This window comes from Pelophylax lessonae (assembly GCF_965119305.1).
Source record: "Pelophylax lessonae genome assembly, chromosome: 2".
Classification (NCBI taxonomy): domain Eukaryota; kingdom Metazoa; phylum Chordata; class Amphibia; order Anura; family Ranidae; genus Pelophylax; species Pelophylax lessonae.
Window position 1 is genome coordinate 588,261,041 of NC_138769.1, and position 13,348 is coordinate 588,274,388.

At 44.9% G+C, this 13,348-nt stretch overlaps 1 protein-coding gene across 1 annotated transcript in view; it reads right to left on the reverse strand.

Moving 5' to 3' along the window:
* The window catches only part of PFKM (phosphofructokinase, muscle), a 108,889-nt gene extending 95,759 nt beyond the window's left edge, over positions 1-13,130 (reverse strand). The window contains exon 1 of the mRNA XM_082245937.1: positions 12,976-13,130. Coding sequence (XP_082102063.1) covers positions 12,976-13,099 — 124 coding nt within the window. The 5' untranslated portion in view covers positions 13,100-13,130. The remainder of the gene's footprint in view (positions 1-12,975) is intronic.
* Positions 13,131-13,348: the final 218 nt, after the last annotated feature.

Sequence of the window (13,348 nt, forward strand, 5' to 3'; positions counted from 1 at the left end):
AAAAATTTGAAAAATCACATTTCACTGCATTTAAAAAATACTAAACAGTAAAGTTAGCCCATATATTGTGAAAGATGATGTCACGCCGAGTAAATAGATACCCAACATGTTACGGTTTAAAATTGCGCCCCCCCCCCCCCGTGGGATGGCGACAAACTACGGTCAATAGAGATCTCAATCTGCGACGCTTTAAATTTATTTAACCACTTAACGACCAGCCACGTAGATCTACGTCGGCTGACTTTGAGTGGTTATACCGGGATGATGCCTCTAGCTAGAGGCATCATCCCGGTACCGTTGTTTGAAGCCGGCGGTCGGCTTTCCGTCGGTAACGATCGATGCGGCTCGGGAGCCGCTCGATCGTTACCCGGGGGGGCGGGAGGGGACGTCCCCCCCCCTCCCGCCGCCTTCCGCGGCTTTGCTCGGGGCTCCCGTCCCACCGGGAGCCCCAAGCACCCAGCCGGCACGTCCGCCGGCTGGATGGAGTCCCGATGAATGCCGGAAACGGCATCGATCGGGTCTCCGATGACGTAACCCGGAGGCGGCGTCCATGACGTCACATCCGGGTTACCGTGCCGCAAAAGGCGGCAGATTTAAAAAACGGCTGTATGCAAAAATGCCGTTTTTGGCGTTTTGCATACAGGGAAGTGTAGTGGAGGGGTCTAGGGTCTTTCGATCCCTCGATCCCTCCATAAAGTGTACCTGTCACACATATTGCTGTCACAAGGGATGTTTACATTGCTTGTGACAGCAATAAAAGTGATCAGATTTTTTTTTTTTAAAAAAACCTGTAATAAAGTTAAAAAAAAAGAAAAAATAAATAGGAAAAAAAAAATAAAAATTTAGCCGCCCCCGTCACCGTTAGCTCGCGCACAAAAAAAAACGTATACGCAAGTCGAGCCGCAAATGAAATCGCTGTTCAAACCACACATGTGAGGTATCGCCGCGATCGCCAGAGCGTGGGCAATAATTTAAAAAAAAGAGCTACACTCTAACTCAAAATTGGTAACCGTTAAATAAATTTAAAGCGTCGCAGATTGAGATCTCTATTGACCGTAGTTTGTCGCCATCCCACGGGGGGGGCGCAATTTTAAACCGTAACATGTTTGGTATCTATTTACTCGGCGTGACATGTTCTTTCACAATATACAAAAAAAATGGGCTAACTTTACTGTTTAGTATTTTTTTAAATTAGTGAAATGTGATTTTTCAAATTTTTTCCAAAAAAAATGGCGTTTTAAAGACCGCTGCGCAAATACCGCGTGACAAAAAATTTTGCAATGACCGACATTTTATTCTCCAGAGTCTTTGCTAAAAAAATATATATAATGTTTGGGGGTTCTAAGTAGTTTTCTAGGAAAAAATACTGGTTTTAACTTGTGAACAAGGGCTGGGGGTAAAGTGGTTAACGGTTACCAGTTTAGAGTTAGAGTGTAGCTCTTTTTTTTTTAATTATTGCCCACGCTCTGGCGATCGCGGCGATACCTCACATTTGAACAGCGATTTCATTCGCGGCTCGACTTGCGTATATGTTTTTTTTTGTGTGCGAGCTAACGGTGACGGGGGCGGCTAAATTTTTTTTTTTTTCCTATTTATTTATTTTTTTTAAACTTTATTACAGGTTTTTAAAAAAAAATAAAAAATCTGATCACTTTTATTGCTGTCACAAGCAATGTAAACATCCCTTGTGACACCAATATGTAGTGACAGGTACACTTTATGGAGGGATTGAGGGTCTAAAAGACCCTAGACCCCTCCACTACACTTCCCTGTATGCAAAACGCAGAAAACGGCATTTTTGCATACAGCCGTTTTTCAAATCTGCCGCCTTTTGCAGCACAGTAACCCGGAAGTGAAGTCATGGACGCCGCATCCGGGTTACGTTATCGGAGACCCGATCGATGCCGTTTCCGGCATTCATCGGGACTCCATCCAGCCGGCGGACGTGCCGGCTGGGTGCTCTGGGCTCCCGGTGGGACGGGACCCCCGAGCAAAGCCACGGAAGGCGGGAGGGGGGGAGGGGACGCATTACCAGTACGTTAGTATGGGGTAAGTGGTTAAATGTATTCAAATCCTGAAAAACTTCAGCCAAAAACATAACTAATAAATCCCTAATTTACGTATTACTATTAGTTCAATAAACACATAATAAATTATATTTCTCTTTCGTTCATTGACGGACACAGCTTCAGATCTCCATAACCGTTGGGTTATACTGCCCCCTACAGGCAGAGATGTATAGTAACGAAGTAGAACTACTTAAGTACTGTACTTAAGTACCGAAATGCGGTATCTGTACTTTCCTAGAGTAGAATTTTTTTCTCCTACTTCTACTTTTACTTCACTACATTTTTTCGATGATTTCGATACTTCTACTCAAGTATTTTTTTTTGTGCTGCATAGTTACTCGTTACTTTTAAAAAAATTACCACTGCCAGAACAGTAGATGGCAGGTTGCATAAAGCTCAAAAAAATGTGTATAATGTCATTTGTAAATCAGCGCATACGAAAATAAAGGCTGTGTATAATAAAAGCTGCTATACCAAATCTTTCCAATAAAAAGAAAATATGAAACAAACAAATAAATGGTGCTACAGCGCTTAAAGTGCATCAAGAAACTACTAACACAGGTTAATCATTTGAATAAATCATTTGAAATAATAAAAAACAATATGATGTTCAAACTTTTGACTTCTTTCTTTAATAACTACATAACACAGTACTTGTACTTCTACTTTCAGTACTTGAGTAGAATTTTTTTTTCAAAACTACTGGTACTTTTTACTTTTAGTACTTAAGTAGCAAATTTTTTGAAAAAACTACTTGCAATACTGAAGTAAAAAAAATGTTGAATACTTTAGTACTTCTACTTAAGTAACTTTTTCTGCGAGCACTTCCACTTCTACTCAAGTCACTTTTTGATCGAGCACTTGTACTTTTACTCAAGTAGAAATTTCGAGTACTTTATACAAGTCTGCCTACAGGAGTAGGACACTAGGCAGAAAAAAAAAAGTCTGGCTAGCTTTTTTCTGCCTAGTCAGGAGTAAAGACCTAGTTCCTTGCTGAGATATTTGGTCCTGGCAATTTTTTCTTTTTAGAAAGGAATTTTTTTCTCCTGGATTTTTCCTGTGAGATCTACAATCAACTGCTAGACTGGGCGACGGGCTGGATAAATCTAGATCCAGTGGTCACCCCAGTCTGGCAAGCGAGTGCGGCAGACCTCAACTCAGCGCTAGGTCGGCCGCGACATAGCCCCACTGGATGGGGGCTGGCCTGCTAGTTAACTGCCCCGCGAGGTCACATACGACCAGGTCTCGGCTCGAGTCACAGCGTTACTCCTGGTCAACAGCCCCCCCATTTCGATGGAGAGGGGTTCTGTCTGGAGCGGTACCCACCTGGTTCCTGGTATTGTGAGTAGCTGTCCCCCCCTCTCCCCCTGAAAGATTTTGAGGTGAAGGTGGGCCCCTCCTTGGGATGGTCGGACCTCCAGTTTTCCCTCCTTCCTGTCAGGCACCCACCCTTGTCATCAGTCCCCAATCCTCCCTGTCCCCCTTCACATAGGTTAGGGCTGCTTGGGTAGTCTGATCCACCTCCTGGGTGGCCGGATGATCAACTGTGCGGGGGGTTGTACCTAGTGGGGGCTCCTGCCAGGGCCCCCCCCCCGTCCTGCCTGGGTCTGTCTTTGAGGCCTGGATTCCCTCCTGGGTCCCCTTTATTGTAGCCTGTGTATTTCTATACATGGCGGCCATTTTGCAGTGGTTTGCCGTTGTAAATAGTGGTGGCCATGACAGTGAAGCCCTGTGGGCGGCGATTTCGGCGGTGGGAGCCCTTCCTCATCTCCCGGTTCTGACTCCTGCATCCTTTCACTTCTTGATCACAGCGCCGTGGATTGCAGATTATCCTGGTGGTTGCAGGTGCCCGTTTCTGCTGGGTGGCGAGTCTAGTGGGGTTCTCTCCCTCTCTGCTGAGGATCGCTTGGTGCTTGTGCCTGTCGACCGGATGCTGCTACCAGCGCAGTGGGGGGGTTGTCCCCTGCAGTGTTTTACATTTTTTGTGGGTCCCCCTGGTGACTCATGGAGTCTTGGAAGTACATCTCTCCACCTTATCCCCTCTCTGAGGCTTGGGGGCCCTCCGAGTCCCAACCATCCATCAATGCACTGACAGTGGTCCCGGAGTCCTTTGTGTCCCGGGTGGAAGTGGTCTTTAGGCGATGGGCTAGCAAAAAGCGCCCCCCGCCTTCCCCTGCCTCATCAGATCCTGAATCTGATTCAGCCGCTGGGGACGTGGGTCAACCTGCTGGGTCTGTTACCATGCGCCTGGAATCCTCTGATAGTGAAGATGATTCCTCCAGATCTGCAACCGCGCACAAAAGGCGCTGGTGGAAGCACTGATTGTATCTGTATGCGAGACCTTAAAGATGGAGGATGCAGGTGCGACGGAGGCATGGGTTCCCTTTGGCACTCACAAGCCATCCAGAGCAACAAAGGTGTTTCCTTTACCCGCCTATTTCGACAGAATTGTTGTTACAGAGTGGGGACCACCAAAGCGTCCCTGTGGGGTCCCTAAGCCCTTTACTAGGCGCTACCCCTATGAAGAGTCTCTTTTTAAGAAGTGTAATGTTCCACCGGTGTCCAGATTGAACAAGGCCAATGTGATTCTGGTTGAAGAGTCCCCGGACCCTTAAGGATCCGGCTGACAGGAAGGTGGAAGCTGTGGCCGCAATATGTACACTCTGGCTGGTTCAGCACTGAGGCCGGTATTCACCATTGCCCTGGTGTCAAAAACTGACCTTTCAAGGAGATCGCCTGTTTGGAGCTACCCTGGATGACATCATAAAAAAGGTCTCACAGGGGGGAAGAGTACCTTTCTTCCACAGGCTACTAAGGGGAAAAAAACTCATTGTAGACGTTGGGCCTTCCTTTTCGGCTCATAAGAAGTTTTTTCGTCCCCATGGGTCGACTGACAAGGGCTCTAAACCTTTCAGGGCCTCCTCTGAAGGATCCAAATGAACCAGGTCTGGCAAGCTGAGAGCAGGCTTCTCCAGACACACGGACAAAGCTCCTTCAGCATGAAGGTGAGCCCTCACCCGTATACGGGGTAAGGGGACTTCTTTGCTGGTTCCAGACCAGTGAACTTTCCTGGTGCAAAACAAGTGGGTCCACAAAGTCATTCGTTCTGGCTACAAGATCGAGTTTTGTTCATATTCCCCGGCAAGGTTCTTCCCATCCAACTTGCACCTGTCCCCAGACCGCTTACAGGGTCTGTTTGGGGCGGTACAAGGCCTATTAAATCAAGGGGTGATTGTCCCAGTTCCAACTTCGGAAAGTTTTTCAGGGTTTTTACTCAAACCCGTTTACAGTTCCCAGGAAGGAAGGCAAAGTGCGTCAATCCTGGACCTCAAGGCGCTGAACTGCTTTGTGCGGATGCAAAAGTTCAGAATGGAGTGCATTCGCACGGTGGTGGCATCCCTGCGTCAGGGGGTTTTCCTTGCCTCTATCGATATCAAGGATGCTTACCTTCACATTCCAGTATGTGCCAGTCATCAGCGCTTCCTCCGTATTGCCATGGGAGAGGAGCATTGTCAGTTTGTGGCGTTACCCTTTGGTCTCGCTTCTGCTCTTTGGGTCTTCACAAAAGTGTTAGCCACGGTGCTAGCTTTGCTACGCCAAGGGGGGATTGCGGTACTGGACTACTTGGATGATCTTCTGCAAACGGAGTCTCCTTCTGTTCTGGTGGAAAACCACAATGTGAACTCTGCGGGAGTTCGGATGGGTTTCTGAATTTCCAGAAGTCTGCCCTGGTTCCGTCCACAAACCTGGACTATTTGGGTCTTACTCTGGACTCGGCCTTACAAAATGTGGGAAGATTGACCGCACTCTGGTGAAGATATTTCTTGAAATCAAAGATGTTTCCTTTATTGTTCCAATAAAATCAAGTGACAGACAGTGTACAAGCAGACAAGGTTGACGCGTTTCACGACATTGCTAGTCGCTTACTCATAACCATACTGAAAAATTGCAAAAAGCCACAAAGTATTTGTAAGAGAGCCATCAATTAAGAATATAGAGAACACGTGAAACACATGAGTGGATGGTTCAAACAAGCTGTTTTGCAATGACCAGTGAAGCTTGTTTGAACTATCCACTCATGTGTTTCACATGTGTTCTCTATATTCTTAATTGATGGCTCTCTTACCAACTTTGTGGCTTTTTGCAATTTGTCAGTATGGTTATGAGTAAGCGACTAGCAATGTAGTGAAACGCGTCAACCTTGTCTGCTTGTACACTGTCTGTCACTTGATTTTATTGGAACAATAAAGGAAACATCTTTGATTTCAAGAAATATCTTCACCAGAGTGCGGTCAATCTTCCCACATTTTGTAAGCTTCCGGATTACGGCTCTGACCTGCACCAGGTTATCAGGCATACACCTGAGCGGCTACGCTTTCCTGCTTCCTCTGGACTCGCCTTAGCCAGAGTGCTCCTTCCTCTGCTGTCCAACAGATGATCATCTCTCCGGACTTGCATATGGGTGCTGGGCCTGATGGTATCTACCTTCGAGGCAGTTCCGTTTGCACAGTTCCATGCGAGGTCACTGCAAAGGGAGATTCTGGCCAAATGGGACAAGATTCTGCAGTCTCTGGACAATCAGATCTGGCTTGAGTCAGGGAATGAAGGTGTCCCTGACATGGTGGCTTCGTTCTCTGGTGCTTCAGCTGGGAAAATCATTCCTTCCCTTGTATTGGACAGTAGTCACCACGAATGACAGGCTGTCCAGCTGGGGAGGCATCCTCGGCAAGCATTCTGCTCAGGGGATTGGGACGCTAGAAGAGTCCAGACTGCCGATTAATGTCTTGGAACTCTGAGCGATCAGACTGTGTCTAAACCATTGAACGGATCAACTTCAGGGTTGTCCAGTACGCATTCAAATCGGACAATGCCACAGCCATGGCTTATGTCAATCACCAGGGGGGCACAAGAAGTGTCCTGGTGGCTCTGGAGGTAGCCAGCATTCTAAGATGGGCAGAATGGTTCGTTCCAGCCCTTTCCATTGTAATCATTCCCGGGGTGGAAAATTGGCAGGCGGATTACCTCAGTCGGCAAGCAGTGGACCAAAGGGAGTGGTCCCTTCATCTGGAGGCGTTTCATCACTTGTGTCTCCAGTGGGGCACCCCCCCGGGGTGGATCTGTTGGCATCTTGGCTCAATGGAAAGGTGCAGAGATTTGGGGTTCGGTCAAGAAAACCTCTGGCGGACACCACAGATGCGCTGGTGGGCCCATGGAGAGAATATCAAGGCAGAAGGGATTCCAGTCATCTTAGTGGCTCCAGACTGGCCTCGTCGGGCTTGGTACGCCAATCTGGTGCAGCTGGTCGCCCACATTCATTGGAAGTTTCCTCTCAGGGAGGATCTGCTGTCCCAAGGACCGATCTTCCATCCTGCTTCACAGTCACTAGCTTTGATGGCATGGCTGTTGAACGCCAGGTGCTGAAGCATAGAGGTTTATCTGAGTCAGTGATTCCTACAAATCTACTTCTAGGAGGATCTACCACTGTAAGTGGAAGACATACATTGTGTGGTGTGAGTCTCTTGGGGTTCATCCTCGCTCCTTCAAGGTGGCTTGGAGCTTAACCGCCCTTCAACGGGGGGGTGGGTTTAACAGAAATTGGCCTCGAGTACGATCAAGGGCCAGGTGTTGGCTTTGGCATTCTTCCAATGACCTTTGGCTACTCACTCCCTGGTGCGTACCTTTCTTCAGGGTGTCCAACGTGGTTCCTCCAGTGCGGGCTCCGTTGCCGCCTTGGGACCTGAATTTGGTGCTTTCGGTCCTCCAGAAACCTCCCTTTGAGAACCATCGGGAGATTCCCCTGCTTAGGCTGTCCCAGAAGGTGGCCTTTTTGGTGGCTATCACCTCTGCGTGCAGGGTGTCGGAACTGGCAGCGTTATCCTGTTGTTCACCTTACCTGGTGATTCACAGAGATAAGGTGGTCCTTCGCCCCTGTCCGTCATTCCTTCCAAAGGTTGTCTCTGATTTTCATTTAACTTCCTCCCATCCGCGCTATAGTCGAAGTACGGCTGCAGCGCGGACTCACATTTTCGGGAGGCCGCCTTTAAACGGCCTCCCAGGACACAGCCAATCACAGATCGTGGTGAATGGCCAATCACAGCGGCCATTCACCACGTGATCGGACCGTCCAATGAGAGATGATCTCATATGTAAACTTATGAGATCATCTCTCATCGCCAGCTCTCCTTCCTCACACAGAGACTGCCTGTGAGGAAGGAGGAGAGCCGATCAGCCATCGGGGACACAGAAGAATGTAATTAGGGCACTGATCACCAGTGCCCTGATTACACAAGGTACACTAAACACACTAACTGCCCACCATCAATGCCCACAGTGCCCTCCATCAGTGCCCCCCATCAGTGCCCACAATCAGTGCTGCCAGTCAGTGCCCATCAGTGCCTGCTCATCTAGGCACTGATGAGCACTGACTAGCAGCACTATGGGCACTGAGTGTGGGCACTGATGGTGCTGCCCATCAGTGCTCATCAGTGCCACCCGTCAGTGTCAATCAGTGCCACCCGCCAGTGCCCATCAGTGCCGCCCGTCAGTGCTGCCTCTCAGTGCCCAGCAGTGCCACCTCTCAGTGCCCAGCAGTGCCGCCTATCAGTGCTCATCAGTGCGGCATATTAGTACCTCCTCATCAGTGCCACCTCATCAGTGCCCATAAGTGCCACCTCATCAGTGCCCATAAGTGCCACCTCATCAGTGCCCATCAGTGCAGCCTATCAGTGCTGCCTTATCAGCGCACATCAGTGAAGGAGAAAAATTTATTTATTTTCAAAATTTACTCGCAGAAAATAAGAAAAACTTTTTTTTTTCAAAATTTTCTGTCTTTTTTCTTTTTTTTTGTAAAAAATAAAAAACCCAGAGATGATTAAATACCACCAAAAGAAAGCTCTATTTGTGTGAAAAAATGATAAAAATTTCATATGGGTACAGTGTAGCATGACCGCGCAATTGTCATTCAAAGTGTGAGAGCACTGAAAGCTAAAAATTGGTCTGGATGGGAAGGGGGTTTAAGTGCACAGAAGGCAAGAGGTTAAATTAAGACATTGTGTTGCCTTCACTGTGTCCCAGGCCTAAACATTCAAAGGAATTTGCCTTGCATGCCTTGGATGTGGTATGGGCAATTAGGGTGTACCTGGCAGCTATGGAGTCTTTCAGGAAGTCAAACTCTCTTTGTGCTCACGGATGGGCCTCGTAAAGGGTTGTCTGCTTCCTCTGTGACTATTTGCAGATGGATGAGACAGACCGTGATTCAGGTTTATTCCATCAAAGGTCAGGTTCCTCCATTACCTGTTAGGATGCATTCTATTTGGGCGCTTAGTGCCTCATGGGCTTTCCGTCATCAGGTGTCAGTGACACAGGTTTGCAGAGCGGCCACTTGGTCATCAGTGCACACTTTCACAAAGTTTTATGAAGTGAATGTGATGGCATCTGCGGATGTTTCTTTTGGTCGCAAGGTTTTGCAGGCTGCTGTTGAGAGGACCTGATCCTCTTTAAGGGTGTATTGTTTTTTTCAGGTGGGCTCCAGTTGTTTTGGTTGAGCTCCTGTTGCCTGGTTGGCTACTGTTTAGCCTTGGGATTTTTTTTGCTGTTCCCACCCTTCATGTTTAACACTGCTTTAGGATGTCCCAACGGTTATGAAAATCTGAAGCTGTGTCCGCCAATGAACGAAAGAGAAAATGGGATTTTTTACTTTCTGTAAAATCTATTTCTCTGATGTTCATTGACGGACACAGCACCCACCGCTTTGTGGAGTTGCAATTCCTCTGACACTGCTTGTAACTAAACTGAGTTTTTTTGCCTAGTGTCCTACTCTTGTAGGGGGCAGTATAATCCAATGGTTATGAAGATCTGAAGCTGTGTCCGTCAATGAACATAAGAGAAATGGATTTTGCGGCAAGTCAAAAATCCCATTTTGTATAACATGTTGTAACTATTCTAGTCACTGTAATCTTTATTTCTAAAATCAAATCAAAACTTACAGCCAAAATTAAATATGTTGTAAAATAAAAATAAAGTAGATTCACAAAACTTAAAAAACAAATATAGTTTTAGAAAATAATAATAACACTCACCCTGTGCTCTAATATACACAGAGATATAAATACACAAATAAGACCTTAACGGTGTCAGCAGCTGTTATACTCCAAAAAATTTCTAACAAAGGTGCAATAGACAATCTAAACGATTATAGAAGAATCCACCACACTAACAGCGCTAATGAATAAATCTGCTAATATCAAGGTATCTCCCATGTGAGAGGAATGATAACAAACAGAAATGTATGCAGTTTTCAATCAAGACGGTTTAAATGAATGACAGTCCAAATCTCAGGGGAAGGGTGTGAAGGATTTCTTATCCACCATAATTCCACCAATCTCCGGTGCTCCCCCCTCTCTCCTGGAACTCAGCAGATTTATTCATTAGCGCTGTTAGTGTGGTGGATTCTTCTATAATCGTTTAGATTGTCTATTACACCTTTGTTAGATATATTTAGAAAAAAAGATATAATTGTACTGGGGAATCATTTGGACCCATGTTAGGTTTTTACCACTGTCTGTGGCCCTTACACAAAGATCCACCCTATTCTAGGTCAGCTGTTAAAGTTGAGCCCATTTACATTTACGTGGTGGGTTAATGTGCATTATGTTGTACGTTAACCTGTGTTGCATTGGGGCAGCCCACTGAATTCAATGGGCTGCTAAAACACAAAAACAAATTGGGCCACCACTAAATTAGAAATGAAAATCACTATGGTGTACTGTGGCAAACAGCAATGCAGGTGCCTTACCTTGATGTGATGGGGTGTCATTCAAAATGAATGGCACTACAATCCATGTAATGTATGTTATCTCAATGTGGAGATGCTAATGGACCCTAAGCTCCTGGTTCCTCTCTGGTGTGTGTTTTCTGTATGTTCCAATAAAGCATTTGCTAACCAGATGCCAACACCAACATTATGGTGTCACTGACCTCCTTCAAGATTCCCCTCAGCAATATAAAGAGAACTTGCAGAAAATGTCAGCTGCTAGCAGACCCTTAGCTGTCACAGCAGGACTAGCACAAAAAATGAAAACAAAATGTTTTTGCTGGGCATTGTCTTTGAAAAATCATTTGAAGATGTTGACAAAATTATTTCACGTGATAACTAAACCTAGTTTTTAATGGCCAGTGCTTTCCTCTAAAGGAAAGAGAATATAAACTGTAGCATATTACTTACATTATTCCCATGCAAAGCAAAGCAATAGGTTCACTTTAACTGTTGTCCCAGCAAGGTTCTATACTAACCTGTCACTCTATTCACCAAAGGTGGTGAGGAGAAGTCCTCCTAGTCCTCCAAATAGTGACTGAGAACTCTTTCACCAGCCTCAGATGACAGCAATAATAACCAAGCATGATCATTGTCACTTGGGTCACGTGGAAGGGGAGTTAGCCAGATGGTCAGCCACATCGCTTCCTAGGGTGAACAGAGTGCCAGGGAAGCATAGGGAAGGTAAGCACTAGCACTCGTAGAACCATCATTTAAGTCAGCTGATCGCTTTGTCCTGCATGTGCGAAGGCATGTTTTGGGATCCCATACAACTGACTTGAGCTGCTGCAAATTACAGGTTAATTCATCATAAAAGTGATACTCAGGAATTAAGTACCACAATGTGCATTCCTGAAAACACTACATTTTCTCATGGAATGTATTTACCTGCATTGGAAAATGCAGACTGCATGTCTGGATTGGTACTAAGACAAATTCAAATCTCTTTAAACATCTACGATATTTTCCAAGGAATGTCATTTATTTTCTGGAGCATACACAAGTTATAAGACAGATTTGCTGACTTGTCAATATTTCGTGCTTAAGCAATTAGAAAAAAAAAAACCAGAAATTTTAGTGTTCAGCTTCATATAAGAATCCCATAGTCCATGTGTAGTATATTGGAATTTACCATTATTGAATGGGCAATTAAGCTTAAAACCTTGGGTAATATGTATGGTCACATCATTATTATTATTATTATTATACAGGATTTATATAGCTTCAAGAGTTTGTGCAGTGCTTTACATCATCTAAAAGAAAATTTGGTCAGTGTTTAGTTACCCAAAGTCTTTAGGCAAAATTTATTTTAAAAAAGTATGTTATGTCATCTAATTAATTATTTCCTCACCAGGCCAAAACCTTAAATTCTTAGGTAAGATGGCAAAGGAAACATTCATAACAGAATAAAATCAATGATCTGTGATTAATATGAATGCAAAACATGTTACATTATCACCACTACTGCAGATCTGACATGGGTCAAGCTAGATTTCAGTTACAAGGGGAAACAATTTAAAATTACTTTGACATTTACATTCATACATATTTTACTAAGTAATTAGTAGTGGAAAATGGTTTTGTGCACTCCATTTAAATACTTGTCTTTACAGCAGTTATTTTCAGCCAACTTTGCAATGCATTTTCCTACAAAATGAAAATGTGTACTAGGGTAAATACAGGGCCCGTCCTTGCTGACCTCCTCTGGAAAATGCATGTTTCTGGCTGTTTATAGTTTCTGCACTAAGCCACTGACACAGAGTAAGCACATGGCAAGTCGAAACTGATCTGCATACTTGTTTCGGGTCAGTGAATTAGACAGAACCAAAGCCATTGAATCAGCTTGACAATCAGAAACTAGTAATTTTAAAAGTGAAGATAAGCAATGACAGCCTCTATACTTCCTGAAAATGAGAAGCAGTACAAAATAATTAAAAAATGCTATATATTTCATGTATTTGTACAGGCAGTTTGTTATAATAATTAGGTAGTAAAAGCACATGCAACTATTTTTTTTTTCAGTTCTGTTTCTTTTACTGCTGAATATCATAAAGCTAAAATGTTTAAGTCACAATTATTTCAAAGCATACTTACCAGTAATTTTTGTCTTTCTTTTCCTGAGCTGAATGAAACTGAAGAAGAGTAAAACCCCGACGGAGAGAGACACTGAGATTAGAAGTTTGATGAAAACCCTATCAAGTTCAATGGCTGTACACATAGCCTGTGGTGGCAGTCATTGGTTCATTGATATTTATAGACAGACGTCTTAAATCCACAAGCAGCTGCTAGCAAGCCCCTCCTACTGGTGACATGTGGCATAGCAGTGATGCTGGGGACATGACATGAATAACTCACTCTAGCTGAAATAACCTCAGGAAGTGCATTACTGCAGAACAGCCATCAAAGTGATACAGCACTTTTCATCGTTACAGTAAAGCACGACTTGGTACATACAGGTCAGTGAAAT